General features: G+C 43.3%; 1 protein-coding gene across 3 annotated transcripts in view; it reads right to left on the reverse strand.

Annotated features, from left to right (window-relative positions):
• Window positions 1-19,367, reverse strand: part of camk2g2 (calcium/calmodulin-dependent protein kinase (CaM kinase) II gamma 2) — a 346,094-nt gene that overhangs the window by 174,508 nt on the left and 152,219 nt on the right. For all 3 annotated transcript variants that reach the window (XM_068020525.1, XM_068020524.1, XM_068020526.1), the window contains exon 3: window positions 11,829-11,888. In XM_068020525.1, coding sequence (XP_067876626.1) covers window positions 11,829-11,888 — 60 coding nt within the window. The remainder of the gene's footprint in view (window positions 1-11,828; window positions 11,889-19,367) is intronic.

Consider the following 19,367-nt stretch of genomic DNA (forward strand, 5'->3'; position numbering starts at 1 on the left):
TGTACAATATTTGGATCACATGCTCCAAAATGCTCGGTCAAACAAAAGCAAACGTAACTTATTACTGTTGTGACTTGCTTTGCCCTATGGCCACAGCTCAAAAGCTATTGCTGGAAGTGGAATGAGCCAAATGTCAACAGCTATTTTTCAAATGCTGGCAAGCCCGAGCATCCTCTGTTCAGTGGCCAGCATCGAGTCCCCAGTTAAAATCCTCAGAAGACAGCTGCCTTCACCCATGTGACAGATCCTGAAATCGCTGTTGTCCAGTCTTGTTGTGCTTCTGCTCCAACCTGTGCAGACATGCTCAGGGAATCCATGAATCAAAAGGTGCACCAAATACTAAAGCTGTATTATGCGATGAGCTCCTTTGGAAAGTGATTCAGATTTTTTGCACTCCGTTGTTCCATACTTTCCAAATTTGTGGCAAGAAATCTGTTGTCGTTTATCACTTTGAACTGAATGGAAATAGGGAATTAACTGGGAATGAGAAACAGCTATTTTTCATAAGTATGCTGGACATTAAACTCTTTACAATTACAATTTACTCATTCCTAACTCTATTGTCTAAAGATAGATTCAGTAAACAAAGTGCTGTCTTTCAACAAAAGAAATCTTTTGGTAACTTAGATTTTTACAGTTCATTTCATTTGGTTTACAGTTTGCTGAAGTCACCAAATTCATTCTTTTTTGCTAACCTATCCTGCTCTCTAATCCCGACAGCTTGTTTTCAATTCAATTTTTGAAATCAAGTTGTCACCCAATCTCATACTGTCTTTGTCCTTCTATTTCATAAGAATGTAAGACATAGGAGCAGGAGTAGAATGTAAACCCCCTCGAGTCAGTGTGATCATGCCTGACCTTTTACTTCAATTCCATTTTCCTGCCCTATTTTCATATCCCTCGATTCCCTGTGTCCAAAAACCTATTGACCTCTGTCTGGAGTATACTCAACGACTGAGCATCTACACCCCTCTGGGGTAGAGAATTCCAAAGGGTCACAACCTTCTCAAGAACATAAGCCCAAAATAAGAAGGCTACCATCAAACCCACTACTTTTAAGTCCATGTGTCATGAGTCTATCTGACATTTCCCTGCCACTCAATACCTGTTTAACCTTATTTTGAGAAATATTTAGTAATCCAGCTGCCCTTTGTACATGTCCACTGACCACCCCCCCCCCCACCCCCCCCCCCCCCACCTCCACCACCCCAACCCCCCCCGCCCCGATTTGCCTTCTCTGGCAATCTCTACCACTCTTCTACTGTCCTATGAGAAAGAAAGCTCGTCTAATTTCTAACCTTGCTCACGAACTATGTCCTCTAGCCCTATATCATTGTCCAACTGAAACAGCTGCTTTAATTCAGCCATATCTTCCTCATCATCTATACTTTGTACTTATAAAAGGCACTCCAATCATTAGCATTCTTCAGCTGCTTTCTGTGTTGAGTTCCAATTTTATTAGTGTCCAACCCCCAGGCCTCTCCATCCTTGCCAACTCTATTGGCAAATGTCACTATGTTGAAGGCTGGGAGTTGTCTTAGCTTTCCATGCCTATGACAGTGTTGTTATACCTGTTGAAAGCTTTATTTCAAAATGGAAAGCACAGCTGTGCTCTATTCCACGAACGTCGGGATTCTAGGAAGCGACCAGTTGGTCTTCACTCTGTCCGAGAACTCTCCAGGATTATCCGAATTATGGTAATTGCATGCACCCCTCCCACCACACAACTGCTAATTCCAGAATAGCAGTCATCGGATCTGGAGGTGGCAAAGTGTGAAGGAATCATTGCCAGGGTCAGGAATAGATTCTCAGTGTTTGAGTTTAAATGGCAAGGCCTCAATGATTATTTTGACCAGGTTTCCCTACAAGTTTCCCCACAAGTCACACACCAACTTGGAACTAGATCACTGTTTCTTCAACATCGCAAGGTCAAAATCCTGGAACTCCCTCCCCAGTAGCACTGTGCAGGTACCTACACCACATGGACTGCAGTGGTTCAAGGTGGCGGGTCACCACCACCTTCTCATGGTCAATAAATGCTGGCCTAGCCAGTGATACACACATCACACAAATGAATAACAAAGAAAAACTACCCCAGTATGGTCACTGTGCCCATGGCACTTCAAACATGCTCTTCCTTTGCTATTGGCTCAGAATGAGTCAGCTGTCCTGTTTGAGGGGGTTTGTCTGTGTTATTTATTGTAGGTTTTCAGTTTATTGCCCATCTTCTGAAAGAATAGGCCAGCTCAAAATTACCTAAACAAAATGGAAGAAAAGGCAAATCAAGCTAATGTAAAATTCCTCTTCCTGTTCATCACTTTGATTCCTATTCACATACTTCTCTAGTTGGTCTGTACGATATCTTTTAAAAACACTTTCACTGACTCTCCCCTTTAAGAAAAAAAGCTCATGCTCTGCTCCAGCCATAAAGAAAAGTCTCTGTCAACATTATGATAAAAGGTTTCCCATTCACATCACCTGCTCATCTCTTGTGAGGAGCAGCTGGCCTCTGATCAGCCACCCAGGTAACTCCCCAGGTAGTGTCTAAACATAATGCCAGTGGAAACTTATAACCTGTAGCTTGAATCTGGCGGACCCCTTTTCAAATGTTTGAGATCTGCAGAAAATTCTTTGCAGCTTGCATTAACAGAGGCATCTGAATCGGTTAATGCCCCATTACACTTGTAGATAAAGGAATTTCACAGGAGTAGTTGTTTGCGCACTGATATCTAGAATGTCATTTTCAAGCCTTTACCATTTACTACCAACATGCGACAAGATTAAAAAATGATGGAAAATTAGTTTCATGCTCAACAGGAATGACATCAGCCTGTAAGGTCTTAGCTGTATATATTGTGCTGACCATACAGAGCTCCTGTCTATTCATCATGCTAAGGATTATACATATAGCCTGTCTACGCAGACATGGACAGACAGTCTGGGCGCTTAAAGGACTGCTGCTGGATTAGTGCCTATAACAGCCTGAACTCTGATTACCTTAACGTTTGGCAGCCCCACAGCAGAATCAGTAAATAAGAACTTTCGATTGATAACACCAGTGTCCCTGATATGCCCCTGCACCCAGTCAGGCTGAGAAGCTCTGAAAATAAAAAATCAAGGTTTGTCAGGAATCTTTCTTTTCCTCCCCCACCTCTCCCTACATTTTCCCCCAGAATGGCCGGAGTATGGGCTTTAGGAAATCCGTGAGGCACTCAAGATTGTTTCTCCCAACAAAATGAGAACAGAAAAACTTGGAAAAATGAAACTGCACTTCATATCAGGCATTAATTCTTGGGGAATGCACATTAGGAATGCAACGAATACAGGTCTATTATATTAAAAGTACAGGATAAGTTTTCTGTAGGGCAGAGATGATTATTTGCTATTGTATGCTCTATTCCAATTGGACTGTATAATGAGCATGATATACTGAACACATGTATGTCACTGCCTCATATGACTGGTCATAAGAAGGCACTGAGCTGATTTACAGTTACCAGGTTAGACACAACCTTGTTTCTTGAACCTGTGTTTTTGGGATGTTGTCAATGCCACTTTTACTACCCCTTCTCAGTTACCTTCGTAAGATGGAGACAGACCTCATTCATGAACCGGTGCAGCCTTTATGGTGATACTCTCATAGTGGCATTAGGTTGCAATGATTATCTTTACAATTGAGTGGCTTGCAAAGGCTTTGCAGAGGGCATAAGGAGTCATAGAACCTTAGAATCTTACACCACAGAAGGAGGCCATTCGGTCCAGTGTGGCTGTGTTGGCTCTTTGAAAGAGTCAACCACAGGGTGTGGAACTGAAGTCACGCGTTGGCCAGACCAGGTCAGGTTCACTTCGCTGAAAGCCAGTTGGGTTTTTAAGCCACAATCAGGCAGCTGTCATGGTCATTTCTTTCTGATATCAACTCAGACTTACCAGAGTTATTGAATTCAACTTAACAACTAGCCATATCCATATAGAAACCTAGAAAAGATTGTTATGGATGTATGCTTAATGTGTTATTATGATGTTCTGCTCTCCCCTACTTTTGCACAGGTGTTAATCCAGTTGAAGTATATAGGTTATTGCCTGTGTTTGTACAGCAGACCAAAAAATAATTTCAACTCAAGGTGTTAAGCATTCAATAGTAATTTGCAGGTGGAAATTTCTAAAAATTCACAGCAGTATAGTGTGAATTATTAGGAAGTATCCACAACAAAGCAATTACGATTCCTTGGGATTCACAGGAAGAGCAGCAGATGACTTAGCATCAGCTTTTATTGATCTGTCCCTCCAGTCCAATCTTGCTGAGAGGCATGAGAAGCAGCCAGAGAGCTGCTCTCAAAACTGGAAATGGATCCAATATCATCAGCTGTTCAAAGCCTCCCGGCTTTGAGCACTGTTACAGCTTGTGGCTGTTCATTAGCAGTGACTGCACGCACTTCAACATTAACGCTCATTGCCTATATACAAGTACATCTTGTAATAAATTTTCACTGAGCCAGAAAAAGCGCTGATGATTTATTGTGACTCATTTGGCCAGGCTGGGAACTCAAACCGTTTTTAAGGGTCAAGCCGTGCTCAGTAAATGCTATGGTTTTGCCTCACTGCCCAGAAATCCACAGCCTCACCGTGGCCATCTCTTATTTTTGGTCGCAGCGTTAGTGAATTTCTCAAGTGAGATCGGTGCTCGTCAGCATGCTAAAAACAGTTTGTCAAACACAAACTGCTGTCAAAGTCAATTATGAGCCGCAATGGTAAACAGTTTGTCACATCTGAACAGCTATCACAGTTAAGCATGGAGACAGACATCAGGAACAGACTATTTATCTATTAGGGCTACCAGAATATTTCTTCCAAATATTTCTGCAGCCTAATGAATGACACCCGTACCTGCTCACCAGAGTTACCTGTGCACCCTATTTGTGTGGAATAGGGTTCCAAAAAGCAACATCCACTCAACTCCTCAGACATTACAGTTAAAAGAAAAATCACAACTTCAGTATAAATGATCGCATTCAATGAAAGATGAACTCCAATCATCCGTTGTCATAAAAGCTGTCAGAATTGCCCAGTTTCATCAAACAGAATGAAAATAAACACAAATGAATTCTACAATGGGAATACAACCCATATTGAAATGCGTACACTGTTGAGCGTATTTGCATTTAGCCAAATTTTATTCCAAAACAGATGCACAGTTTACAAAATCTGCCAAGGGCTCACTTTTGCATATCCATTAGCGTCTCCTAGAAAATGTTTAATCGATTTTACTCTTATTGTCGGGCCTTGTGTCAGCCACGTGGGACTAAGAATTCCTTGCATGGCAACACCATAAATAGTCATGACAACTCCTCTATTTTGTATTCCTTGTGAAATTAAACTCATCCTTTGAGAAGGTCTGCAGATATGCTCGAGATTGAAAGGAGGGGAACTCTTTGCAAATCTGTTCCTACTGTACTGCGCAGCATTGCTTCCTCTGTGCTGACTTTTTCTGTGCCAAAGTGTCTGGCCCATTCTCAATGGGCTTGACATGAAACAAAACACCGCAAGGATTCTGCTGTCTCCCTTTGGAAATCACTGGGCATCTTATGAGGCTGCATCTTAAAACAGTTAATTGCCATAACTAACGTTTCATTATTAAACTACACTCTCCTTCCAACAACAAAGTTTGAGTTATGTTTTCGGAATCAAGCTGCCAACCTTTACAAGATCAGTTTATTTGCAATTAAATCTGTGAATTATGCTAAATTTATTGACATATATCAGTAGTTGTAAATGGCCAACTCACATTCCCCACTTTCATGGCCTATTTTCTTCAAACTGGCAACCCTGTGAGTTTTCCCTTCTATGTGAAGTATTTAGCAGGAAATATGAGCTTTTTCAGAATTTCAATTTGTTATGTTTCCTTTTAATTTAATGAGTTTCAAACCTATTGTCCCATCCGTCAACCAGCACTGCTCAACTCCACCCCCGCAACATCACCCGCCTTTCCCCCATTTCATCCCCATTACCATTCAAACACTACTTGGCACATCAGGACTTGATTTATCCAATGTCATGATCTCTGGCCTCCCATCCTGCTACCTCCATGAACTCCAACTTACTCAAAGACTCAGCTGTCCTGCATTAAGCACTGGTTGCCCATCATCCTTGGCCTCACCCATCTACACTGGCTGCCTATCTCTCAAAACACATTGTGTCCTCATCTCTAAATCGTCCCCTTGGCCAGGGCCCTCCCTAACTTCTATCTCCTCACACCTTTCAGACATTGAGTTGCCGATCCTGTTGGACAAATTCCTTGAGGTGTCATTAAATGGTCTCCTGAGCTTCCCAACTCACACCACAACCACCCCCATCCACACTCCTGCCATTGGTCAGCCAACACACCTATCCTCACAACACCCTGCCTTCCCATTCCACCTGGAAAGCTAATAGACTCTTTGTTTCACTATTGTACGATTCTTGACCGTCATTCAAAGACGTCCAATATTTTTATAACTAATAGATAAACATTCAAAGAATGCTTTAAAAATAAAACAAATTTTTTTAATGCCCCTACAATTTTTCTCCTGCATGTTGCTCATAGCAGTGCCCTGAAGATTAATCCTTATTTCCTGGAGACAGCAGGGCAATCCTGAAGAGTTGGCAACTCTGATCACAGTGGCACCACTGACGCACAGTGGCAGCAGTGTGTACCATCTACAAGATGCATTGCAGCAACTCACCAAGGCTCCTTTGACAGCACCTTCAAAATCCGCAACATCTACCATCTAGAAGGACAAGGGCAGCAGATGCAGGGGAACATCAGCACCTGCAAGTACCCTCCAAGCAACACACCATCCTGACTTGGAACTATATCGCCGTTCCTTCACTGTCACTGGATCAAAATCCTGGAATTCCCTTCCTAACAGCACTGTGGGTGTATCTACTCCACATGGACTGCAACGGTTCAAGGCAGCAGCTCACCACCACCTTATATGGAGCAATTAGGGATGGGCAATAAATGCTGGCCTAGCCAGCGATGCCCATAACCCATGAATGAATAAAAAAGATCAATGCTCTGACTGTGACCTTCTGTGCATTTCTTCAACTCCATTTGCCTCATAATTGGTGACAAAGCACTCACTCATCTCTGGCCTACCCACTGGGACACCCTCCATAAACCTCTTTCTCCCTCCAACTTTAAATGCCTCCTTAAGACCTATCCCTTTTGATGGTTTCCAGTCACCTCTCCTAATCTCCTGAATACAGTTTAATGTTCATTCCCACCCCTGTAAAACTGCCTTATGCTGTGTTTTTTCTACATGAAAGACACAATATAAAACCCAAAGAGCTCATGAATACTGCATCATCTTCAATAATCAATGCAGGAAACACAAATTAATCCCTCACTCCATTTCACAGGGCTGATTTAGAATCTGCCACATATATAATTTGTAACACAAAATTGGGATTAAATAACTGCAGGACTTCAAAAGATGGGCGACTAACAATGAAGGAAGTTGGACGAGGCCAAAAGCATTATACATCCTGGCGGGATCATTAATATGGAAGGGACAAAACGATCCCCTTGCGGCCAGCAGAAGCAGCTTCCAGTGCCAGTTTCTTTCTTGGTTGGTGTGAATGTGACTGCACCCTGATTTATAGCAGACTTCAGTCCCAGCAAAGAAAATGTCAAGAGAAAGAAACTGTAGCTTCGCCATACATCCATATGTCAAAGGCAAGGAGAGGGCACGGCATATTCTGCTTATCTTGTGAAATGTAAAATCTATGACAAAGTTTGGTAATTTTCTTGAGTATTTTAATGTGGTGCCAACTGTGGCAGTTTGACATCCCGGGGAATCATGGTAAATTGCTATCCTTTTTCTGACTCTCCCCCGAGTTTAAACTATTTCTTCACCGATCCTTTCACTTGCTCACACTCTCAGTCTTTCCAGCAATATTCCTCAGGCATGCTCCAAGACATCTGCATATATTACTACTGTATCAGCTCCAAGCAGCTGTTTGACAGTGATCGTGCAATGACTTGATTATTTCCTTATGCCCACCCTGAATACCTTCCCTTTCTCCTCATGACACTCTTACCATGGTTACACACCATTTTAAAAAAAAAATCTTTTTAGCAATACAGAGAAGTAAAAGGGATCTGCCTCCCTAATCTCTGAAGCAATGGTTCATATGCTGATGGGTTACGCTACCAGATCTAGCTAACTCATTCCTAAATGCCCAATGATTCACCTTGACAAGCAATTTATTCTGCAATAAAAGGGCCCTTCTGTTTATTTAGAGAAAATAGGAAGTTCAACAACAAGTGGAAGCAATAGATTTTTACTTTAAAATTTTCCTTCCCAATCTAGAAGATATGAGTGGATTAGTGGTGTTCATGGGTCATCTCCAGTTTGAAGCCTGGTTGTCATGTTCAGCTATTACTTGGGCCAGTCCCTTTAAGATCAGTACTCTAAAGAGAAATCCAGGTAACTGTAGCTGCCATTGAGCTCCTGAGGCAGTTGCGACCACTCATAAATTTCGTGGTCAAAGGCTGGCTTTCTTCTGATATGGTCTGAACATAAACTAGACGGAAGTCTATTTAAATATCAATGTCCTCATCCGCGTCAGCCTCTCCACTCAATGCCAGGTAAAGATTACCCAGACATGAGATGACCAGCCAACCAACATCCCGGCTTCTGCTGGTGATGCTCATGTATTAGCCAGTGAGACCTGTGTGAATGTAATTTGGGTTATTTTCCCTCGTAATTGCCCAGTAGGCTTGAAGAAACAGAAAAGCTAACTTTTTCCTGGGGGGTCCTCCTCTCCTCAATCTGATGGCAGTGGCCCCTGCATTGGTTTAATTCTCAAGGTGCTAGCCAACTTCTGGAACTGACTCAAACGGCCTCACTGTTGGGTGTCAGTTGTCCAGATAACCAAGGAGGGGGAGCCATTTCAGTCCATCCAAATCTTGGCCCAGCCCCAGGACACAAGCATTTTCCATCAGGAATCATTGGGGGGCAATCAAGAACAGTAACCATGGATGAACTTTCCCCTTCCTAGCCCAGCTGGCACTGAGGTCTAGTCAATAACCTTACTAATGCCCTGGCCGAGAGCAGTTAATTCTAGGATCGACCTGGGATCGAACCTGAGACATGAACAGTCTGTGAAATGAACTGCCACACAATACAGTCCATTTTGAGGTGCATGGCATAGATGCATTTAAGGAGAAGCTAGGTATGTACGGGAGGGAGAAAGGAATAAAAGGTGCGGTATGGTAGAAGGAGGTCCATGTGTGACATAAACACCATCAAAGACCAGTTGGGCCTATTCCTGTGTTATAAGTTCTACATAATTTCCTCTCTGAACCATTGGGGAAGAGAGAAACAACTCTTTATAATACTGACTAGATCTTCATCTCATCTTTGTTGAACAGCAAAACGAGTCCTACTGGTTCAATCTTCATTTGCATATATGGGAGGCCAAAATAAATATTGTTTTAACATATCCACAAAAGCAGGTTTACATTAAGTGACAAGGTTGTACAATTAACTCACCAAACAAGATAGGAATGTACATACAAGACCACAAACCAGCCATGGAATTCCTAACCAAATATTTGCCCAATTTGCATGGCAACAAAGCAATGTAGTTTAGTCTGATGAAAGGTCATCGACCTGAAATGTTAACTATTTCTCTTTCCACAGATGCTACTCGACTAAGGATTATTTCCAGCATTTTCGGTTTTTGATTCAGAATAGTGTCTAGAAAACCGTTCCTACAAATTTGCAGTCATTTGTATTAAAAAATTTGGATTGCGCAAGTATTCCTTTTAATAAGACAATCCGGTGATGAAGTTATCTATGAACTATTGTGCGCTGTATCTTGCGAATTATCACATTCAGTTATGTGCACGAAAAATGAATCCTCGACAGGCATTACTAATCATCTCCTGGGATTGAACACAGGCATGTGTCATTCTAAAGGTCCTTTCATGTCCTCAAGACAACACAAAGCTCTCCAGGAGCGAGCAAATTATTGTTACAGTGGAAAGGTTCACGGCCAATTTGGACACTCCAAGGTCGCAAGAACAGCGATTGAGAGGAATAACGAACTGATGTGTGCTTGGTGATATTTGTTGATGGCTGAATGCTGGGCAAGGGACCAGGAGAACTCTCTTGTTCTTCTTCAAGCAGTACCATGGGATCTGACCTGAACAGGCAAATGGCACCTCTGACAAAGCTGCACTCAACAACAACAAATTATATTTATATAGCGCCTTTAACATAACAAAACATCCCAAGGCGCATCACAGGAACATTATAAAACAACGTAGGACACCAAGCACACAAGGATATATTAGGTCAGATGACCAAAAGCTTGGTCAAAGAGGTAGGTTTTGAGGAATGTCTTAAAGGAGGAAAGCGAGGTAGAGAGGCGGAAAGGTGTAGGGAGGGCATTCCAGAGCTTGGGGCCTAGGCAACTGAAGGTGTGGCCACCCATAGTGGAGCGATTAAAATCAGAGATGCACAAGAGGCCAGAATTAGAGGAGGGTTGTGGAACTGGAGGAGATTACAGAGATAGGAAGAGGCCATGGAGGGATTAGAAAACAAGGATGAGAATTTTAAAATCAATACACTGCTCGAGTGGAAGCCAATGTAGGTCAGCGAGCATAGGGGCGATCGGGGAAGAGGACTTGGTGTGAGTTAAGACACAGGCAGCAGAGTTTTGGATGACCTCAAGTTTACAGAGAGTAGAATGTGAGAAACCAGCCAAGAGTGCATTAGAATAGTCAAGTCTAGAGGCAACGAAGGCATGAATGAGGGTATCAGCAGCAGATGAGCCGAGACAGAGACAAAGTCAAACAAGGTCACAGAGGTGGAAATAGGCAGTCTTGGTGATGGCACGATTTATGAGGTCGGCAGTTCATCTTGGGGTCAAATTTGATACCCAAGGTGGCGAGCAGACTGGCTTAATCTCAGACTGTTGCCAGGGAGAGGAATGGGGTCAGTAGTTAGGGAACAGAGTTTGGATCAGGGACCGAAAACAATGGCTTCAATCTTCCCAATATTTAATTGGAGGAATGCAATGCAGCATTCCCTCAGTGCTACAATGACATGGCCACTTAGATTATGCGCTCAAGCCTCTGGTGTGGAGCCTTGAATCCATAATGTTTTGAGGCTTGCCAACCAACCAAATTGACACTTAACATCTTTGCATGGCATTCCACTATCCAGCCTAATAGAGAGGCTTCAGCTGTCGATTCAAAAACAGCATACAGAGGGGCATCAAACAAGTTAAGTGTTCATATACTAATATTGCAGGCAGTAATTTCTAGAAATTTTCAAGGAGTTTGCCATCAAAACTTGTAATGAAATATGACAGATGTATACCGACATGAAAATAAGTACACACATAAAATTGTACATGGCAAATAACTTCTCAAGGCATCCCACAAGTGGAATACTGCAGCATCAGATTGAACCTTTGATACTCCAAAATAATTGTATCAAAACCTTTCACTATTATTTTGCTGGAGCTCTTTCCAAGTGCTTATTGTATGTGCATCTGGGTTTGCGGGGTGGGCAGTGGGTGGCGAGAAGGAAGCATTATTCACACATTGGGTGAAAGGTCATCCAAAATAAAGGCAAGCAGAGGCAGACTGGCCATTTGGGAAATGGAGAGACATTTCAAGTGGCCCCAGTGAATGGATCCATAACATATTATTGGGCCCAACCCACTGCCTCTTTTCCATGTGAATCCCATGCCCTCTGGGGGAGCCAGTCCACCCCCCAAGGCCAAGTATTAACTAAGCATCAGAACACAGCTAGTCTTTTAAAATGACCTACCAATATTGGGATGCTTCAGGAGCCGACAGATTCTTGCTTCACGTTCCAGCTTCTGGTGATCTGCATGTCAAAAACAAAGTAGAGAATTGTAAACCAAAAGCATTTAGTCACGGGTGGAACTTTTTTTTTTAAGTATAAAGCTCTGAATTGACAGATATGTTATAGCTGCACTTGTGTCATCTATATTTGTACACATGGTAAATGCCGGTGAGAATGGATGCTCCAGGTACCTCCTGCAAATCAATTAAGTGGAAAAGACTTACAGGCACAATGCTGTTAAAGCTGGACTATCAGTTTTACTGCAACGTGTATTCCAATGGCTCATGGTTCACTCATTCAAAAGCTATCCGAACATCAATCTCGCTGTACTTGAGCTAGTTTGGACAGCAGTGTAGTAATTATGGTAATGAACTAGCAATCCAGAGGTTGCGAGTTCAAATCCTAGTTGTGAAATTGAATTCATTAAATCTGGCCAGCACCAGGAAGAATTAGCATGAAAACTGCAAGATTGTCCTAAAACCCAACTGGTTCACTAATGTCCTTTCGAAAGGGAACTTACCAAATCTATCTGGTCTTACCTACACCAAGTCCTGTCTCTCATGATATGACTCACTCCTAATGCCCTCAGCGTGGACTGGAGATCAAATCGATCACTACTAACATGTCCAACTTCGCCCTTGCCTCAGCTCATCTGCTGCTGAAATCCTTATTCATGCCTTTGTTACCTCTACACTGGAGTCTTCTAATGCACTGCTGGCTGGTCTCCCACATTGTACCTTTCGCAAACTGGAAACATCCAAAACTCATCAACCCATGTTCTTTCTCGCACCAAGTCCCATTCACGTTTTACCCCTGTGCTCGCTGACCTACATTGGCTCCTGGTTAAGAAAAGCCTTGATTATAAAATTTGCATCTTTGTTTTCAAACCCCTCCTTGGCCTTACCCCTCCCTATCTCTGTAATCTCCTCCAGTCCCACATCCAAGATATCTAAAATCCTCGGATTCTGGCCTCTTGAGCATTCCTGATTTTAATTGCTTCACCATCGACGATCACCCCTTCAGCTGGCTAGACCCTCAGCTCTGGAATTCCTGTGAAGCTCCTTGGGATGTTTTATAATGTTAAGGGCATGATATGAATATAAACTGTTGTTGTTACCATCCTAAGCACTGCAATGGTTAAAGGAGGAAGCCCATCACCACTTTCTCAAACCATCGGGATAGGCAGGATCTTTGACCTTACCAGTACTACAAACATCCGGAGAACAAAAGCATTATTTTTTTTTATGTTTTGGAAGAGTTACTTACAAATACTCTATGCACAAGGGTTGTTCCTGTGCAGTATTGGTAAAGGAGTGTTGTATCATTAAGCTCCACTCAAAGAGAGATCTTCATAGTCAATGCAAAAAACTGTAATCAGTAAACTCTTCCTCCTAATTTTCTCCCCTCCTCTAAAGCCTGGCTCAGGTATAAAATTGAAACCCGACCCGACCACAGCCAACCTGAACTTGACACGAGCCTTTTAATTTTTTTTCGCGCCCGATCCGACCCGACACGAATATCCTTCGTCTGTTCCGGCAGCAGGCTATTCCTGCAGTTGGAGTTGTGGGGAATCATGGGTCAACCTGATCCCGTGACTTCCTGAAAGCAGTGTCCAGCCCAACCCGATCCAAGCCTGAATGCTGGACTCAGAATTTCGACCTGACCCGAACCCGACGTATGTAGTCGGGTCTAATCGGGTTCGAGTCGGACAGTCAGGCTTTTCCCTCCTCTGCTCATGCTGGGATATGTTTTCCCATGCATCAGCTGCCCTCACCTAACTATTTTATTAGCCTAGACAGGGAAAGTTTTTTGGCTATACAACTGGGTGGGGCATCACAAAAAAGGCAGCTTCTATCCTTGCCCAAAGTTCATTCATATGCACGTTTGCCAGCAGGAATCGTTAGTTAACAGTCAGAAGTAGGAAGATTGGCAGACACAGCACTGAGCATCTGATACAACTACACACCACAGAGGTGGAAGCTGCATAGGTCAGACTTACAAAGCTTTTATTGAAAAAATAACTAAGAATTATGTAAGTAATTTGTTCCTACGTTGCTTTTCTTTTAATATACAGTATAGTAGCATTCTCTTAAGCATCAACAACAAACCCTTAACGCCCAATTTGTTCACCTTTGTGCTCCAAAGCAGCATCTTCATGACAGCATTTCCCCAGATATTAATCTTTCAAATTGTTTTTTTTTAGTACTATCTTAGCTGTAAATGGTGCCCCATTCTGTTTTAGCACCCCTGTTATGATTTGCGGTACTTCCTGTCATCTTTAGAAGACACAAAGTGTTTAGGACGGGAAGCAACAGAGCTCACACAAAAATTAGCCTGCAGCCGTCTGGTCCCAGAGTCTGATTTGAAGGGCTTCACACGAGGCACATCAAATCAATGGCCAGCTGAAGCAGTTACTGTGTTCTGTTTGGAAGAAATATGTTTCTCACTGCAATTATGATGAAGGCCATCTGTCTCACTAGGGGGACCCATTTTCTGCAGCCATCAGCAGTGCCGGGTACCGAGAAATTTGCATTCCCTTGTGACACGTTCTTCAAAAGCACCTGTTATTTTCCAGATATAAATTACTTTTAAACTTCTGGTCAAAGATGACCTGTGGGCTAAATATATATTACTTTGCTGGGAATGGAATGATTTTGTAATAACTGAATCAGGTTAGCAGGGAGATTTGTCAGGAACCTGTTTCGTTGCAATTTGAACCTAGAAAGGGTTAGTGTTTTGAACTCATTGAAAACTCAGTTACACATATCCTAACTTACACCAAGTCCCGTTCACCCACCATCCATCGGTTCGCTGACCTTCATTGGCTCCCAGTCTGGCTATGCCTCAATTATAATGTTCTCATTCTGGTTTTCAAACTCCTCCATGACGCACGCCTCCCTATCTCTGACTTCCTCCAGCCCCATAACCCTCCAAGAACTCTGCGTTCCTCCAATTCTTGCACGTCCTTGTTTTGATTGCTCTACCATTGGCGGCCATGCCTTCAGGTGCCTAGGCACCAAGCCTCTTCACCTCTCTCCTCCTCCTCAAAACCTACCTTTTGACCAAGATTTTGGTCATCTGCCCGAATATCTCATGTGGTTCACTCTCAAATTTGATAATGCTCTTGTGAAGCAACTTAGGACATCGTATCATGCTAATGGTGCTATCTAAATGCAAGTCGTTATGATATCAGATGTTCTTCCAATTTTCATATCCCTACCCCTGAAGATGTTGACTCATGGCTCCAGCAATTCTCTGGCACTAGCCGGTCATTAATGTGTGAGGCTAGACTGTCAATGCCACCAGGCTATTTGACCATGTGGGGAGGAGGGGATCACAGCCGCCATCTGAAGCGCTCACACATGGACATTTCAGTGCAAGTCACCCGAAGACGAACAGGAGTAGCTACCCCTAATTGTAGCACCTCTACTGCAGAGCCTTGCTAACAGTGGGAAACTCACCCAGTAGACAAACACAGTTCCTGTTCTGTCTAACTGCAGGACCACAGGCAAATTGAGTGTTGCAGATACATTTCCCAGTTGAAAAGCAAAAACAACTGTTCCATTTGAATAGCGTCTGGCAAAGGAATGGGGACCGCTTAAAAATTAAGTCAAGATTATTGTCAGGAAAAAAAAGCATCAAGTAGAGGAACCATGAATTGCATGAGAGCCACATGCCTCCAACACTCCTGCTAACAACACCGCAAATGACTACTAAAGATCAGCATGGGCACCCTCTGCTATTTAGCTCATTATTTAGATGTGCATTCTGCAACTCCACCCAACTGTCATGATGTTGTACAAAGTCTGTAAGCCAGTGCACTGTTACCTGCTGGGCTATGGTGTTATCAGGAGAAAGATGGAATCCCAAACAGATTCCAATTCTGGCTTTGACTGACTTCCGAGGTCATTGAAAGAGGAAAGAAAAGATTGGCTTTATATAGTGCCTTTCACTACCTCAGAACAGCCCAAAATGCTTCATCGTCAATGAAGTACATTTGAAGTTCACTGTTGTAATGTAACAAGTTCTGACAAAGAGCAATGTGATAATTTGGTTTATTAACGTTGATTGAGGGGTAAATATTTGCCAGGACACGGGGAAGAACTCTCCTGCTCATCTTCAAATAGTGCCATGGGATCTTCTACATCTATCTGAGAGGGCAGATGAGGCCTTGGTTTTACAACTCATCCAAAAAACAGCACCTCTGACAGTGCAGCACTCCCTCGTACTGCACTGGAGCGTCAGCTTACATTTTTGTGCTCCAGTCTCTGGAGTGGGACTTGAACCCACAGTCTGCTAACTCAGAGGCGAGAGTGCTACCCATGGAACGTCGGCTAACATTGGGCAATTTTTAACCACACAAGAACATAAGAGCAGATGGGTGACCAGATTGCACACTCTAAGCCAGTGAGGGAGTAAATTCATCTCAACAGGGACCAAAATCAAACAGGTCTCACCCAATCTAACCCAAAAATCCATCTCACTAATGTCTCAATCTTTGACCTCACAAAGCCTTTCCATCATCTCTACAGGGCACAAAGCAGGGAATACTCAACACTTGCAATGATGGGTGCAGCTGCAACAACTCTCAACAAGCATACCACCATCCAGGACAGAGCAGCCCTTACCACTGATTCAACATTTACCCGCTTCACCCCTGAAACATAGTAGATACAGTATGTAGCACTACAAATCAACTCCTCAGCCCTGCCAACTCCACCAGCAAGAAAGACAAGATCATCAATGTTGTGAAAACATCACAACCAAGTTCCCCTGCAAGTCACACGCCATCCCAACTCAGACATGTGTCACCATTCCTTCATCATTGCTGGCCCAAAATCCTGGAATTCCTTTCCTCACACCATTACGGCAGCACCATCACCAAAAGAAATGCAGAGCTTCAAGAAGACGACCCGCAACCATCTCCGCAGGGCAATTAGGAACAGGTAATGAATGTGGCTTGGCTACAGCTACCTGCGTTCCAAGGGCAACTAAAAATCAAGTACCCTTGAGGACAGTTGTGGAAAAGCTATTGGCCGCTACTGTCCCATTCTCCTGCCTGAAGGAAATAGAGTGTTAGGCAGAGCCAGGGTGGGACAAAAAAACAACATGAATCAAAAATTGTAAACGTTGCTGACGTCCCCCAAAAAAGTCTGCAAACAGGTTAACTGCTTGACAGGGAATGGTGTGCAGGGGGAATAAAACAAAATAAAACAGGGCATTGCAACAAGAAAACCAAATAACTAAACGCTCCAACTAACCTGTTCCTCCCGATCACACCATTAACCTACTTCAACTCCAACTGCTGAATGAGTCATGCCTGCTCCACAAACAGACTAAAATGGCTTCACAGGCAAAAATAAAGAAAACTCCTAACCTTTTCAGACATGAATTAGTTAATAAGTAGTTCATACACCTTTGTGAGGGTTGGAAAACATTCCCTTACTCTACATGCACTTTGAAAGCAAACCCTTCATTATCTCCCATCTAATCCATAAATCCCATATCCATTAACATAATTCTTCCAGTAGATGGCCTCTGTAAACAATAATATGTTCCACGAGTTTTTACTGGACTACATGCCTCTAAGCCTTGAAAAGATTAATGACTAGCGTTTTCATTGTAAATATAGAACTAACCCAAGCTTAGATCAGAAATCCTTTGAAATGGATTCAATAATATTTTTGATAAGGCCATTTTAATTTCTTCCAGTTAGGAGACCCCTAGAAGTCACAGTATCACATCTGGGACCATGATTCCATCCAATACTTTTTCTGGGGTTTCATTCATGAACTGCAAGATGGCAAGTTAATCAAGGCACATTTTTTCTCAATGATTTTTAAACCCCACCCCCTACCCCCCCCCCTCCAATAATCATTATCATCTCTTAACATGTTCCCTTGCCCCCAGATCTGAACAACAAATTTGATTCTTACTAGTACAATGAAATTTTTACAAATTACATTTTATTCCAAATATGGATTTAAAAAATCTTGCAACGAGGATGGAAGAACTCAAGCCTGAATAATACTATTACATCGTAGCTGAAATATGGCAAGTTGAGTTTTCATTTTAGGTTAGGTAATGCATTCCAGAATGAATGTTCAGTGTAAAGTACTTCAAGGATTATACTTCAGTGAATACATCATTAGATCACTGGTGAAGGAATAGCAATGCAGAGTCCGGCTATCATAGCACCGTAAAACCTGCAGTACTCTAAATTAAAGGGAGTAACTAAGTAGCTTAATCTAAGGCTACGTCATGGCAGGAGAGCTCAGCCCCGTGGCATGCTCCTCCTGTGCTATGTGGGAAATCAGGGCCACTTCCAGTATCCCTGTCGACCATGTGTGCAGGAAGCATGTCCAGCTGCAGCTACTAGCTAACCGCATTGTGCAGCTGGAGCTGCGGATGGACTCACTGTGGCGCATCCGCGATGCTGAGGACATCGTGGATAGCACGTTTGGCGAGGTGGTCACACCGCAGGTAATGGCTGCAGAGGCAGAAAAAGGATGGGTGACCACCAGGAGTAGTAGTAGGCGCAGGCAGGTAGTGCAGGGGTCCCCTGTGCCCACTTCTCTCTCAAACAGATATACCGCTTTGGATACTGTGGGGGGGGTGGGGGGGATGGCCTCCCAGCGGAAAGCAGCAACAGCCAAGTTCGTGGCACCACAGATGGCTCTGCTGTGCAGGAGGGGATGAAAAAGAGTGGGAGAGCCATACTGATAGAGGATTCAATCGTAAGGGGAACTTACAGGCGTTTTTGTGGCCGCGAACGAGACTCCAGGATGGCATGTTGCCTCCCTGGTGCTAGGGTCAAGGATGTCTCCGAGCGGCTACAGGACATTCTGAAGGGAGAGGGTGAACAGTCAGAGGTCGTGGTACACATTGGTACCAATGACATAGGTAGAAAGAGGGATGAGATTCTGCAACAAGAATTTAGGGAGCTAGGTAGCAGATTAAAAAGCAGAACCTCAAAGGTTATAATCTCTGGATTACTCCCAGTGCCACGTGCTAGTGAGTATAGGGATAGGAGGATAGAGCAGATGAATGCGTGGCTGAGGTGGTGGTGCAGGAGGGAGGGCTTTAGTTTCCTGGATCACTGGATATGTTTCTGGCAAAGGTGGGACCTGTACAAGTTGGACGGGTTGTACCTGAACCGGAACGGGACCAACATCCTTGCTGGGAGGTTTGCTAGTGCTGTTGGAGAGGGGGGGTGGGGTGGGGGTTAAACTAATTTGGCAGGGGGATGGGATACAGAGTGGAGGTACAGTAGGGGTTGATGCACAGTCAAATATAGAAGGGAAAATGAGTCAGTCTGGAAGGCAGAGCAAATATAGACCTGTTAAGGCACAAGAGAAAAATGCAATGCTGGATTGTATCTATTTTAATGCAAGGAGTCTTACTAGTAAGGCAGATGAATTGAGGGCATTGATTAGCACATGGGATTATGATATTATTGCTATCACAGAGACATGGTTGATGGAGGAACAGGACTGGCAG

The sequence above is a fragment of the Heterodontus francisci genome, chromosome 42, assembly GCF_036365525.1.
Source record: "Heterodontus francisci isolate sHetFra1 chromosome 42, sHetFra1.hap1, whole genome shotgun sequence".
In the NCBI taxonomy this organism is placed as follows: Eukaryota; Metazoa; Chordata; class Chondrichthyes; order Heterodontiformes; family Heterodontidae; genus Heterodontus; species Heterodontus francisci.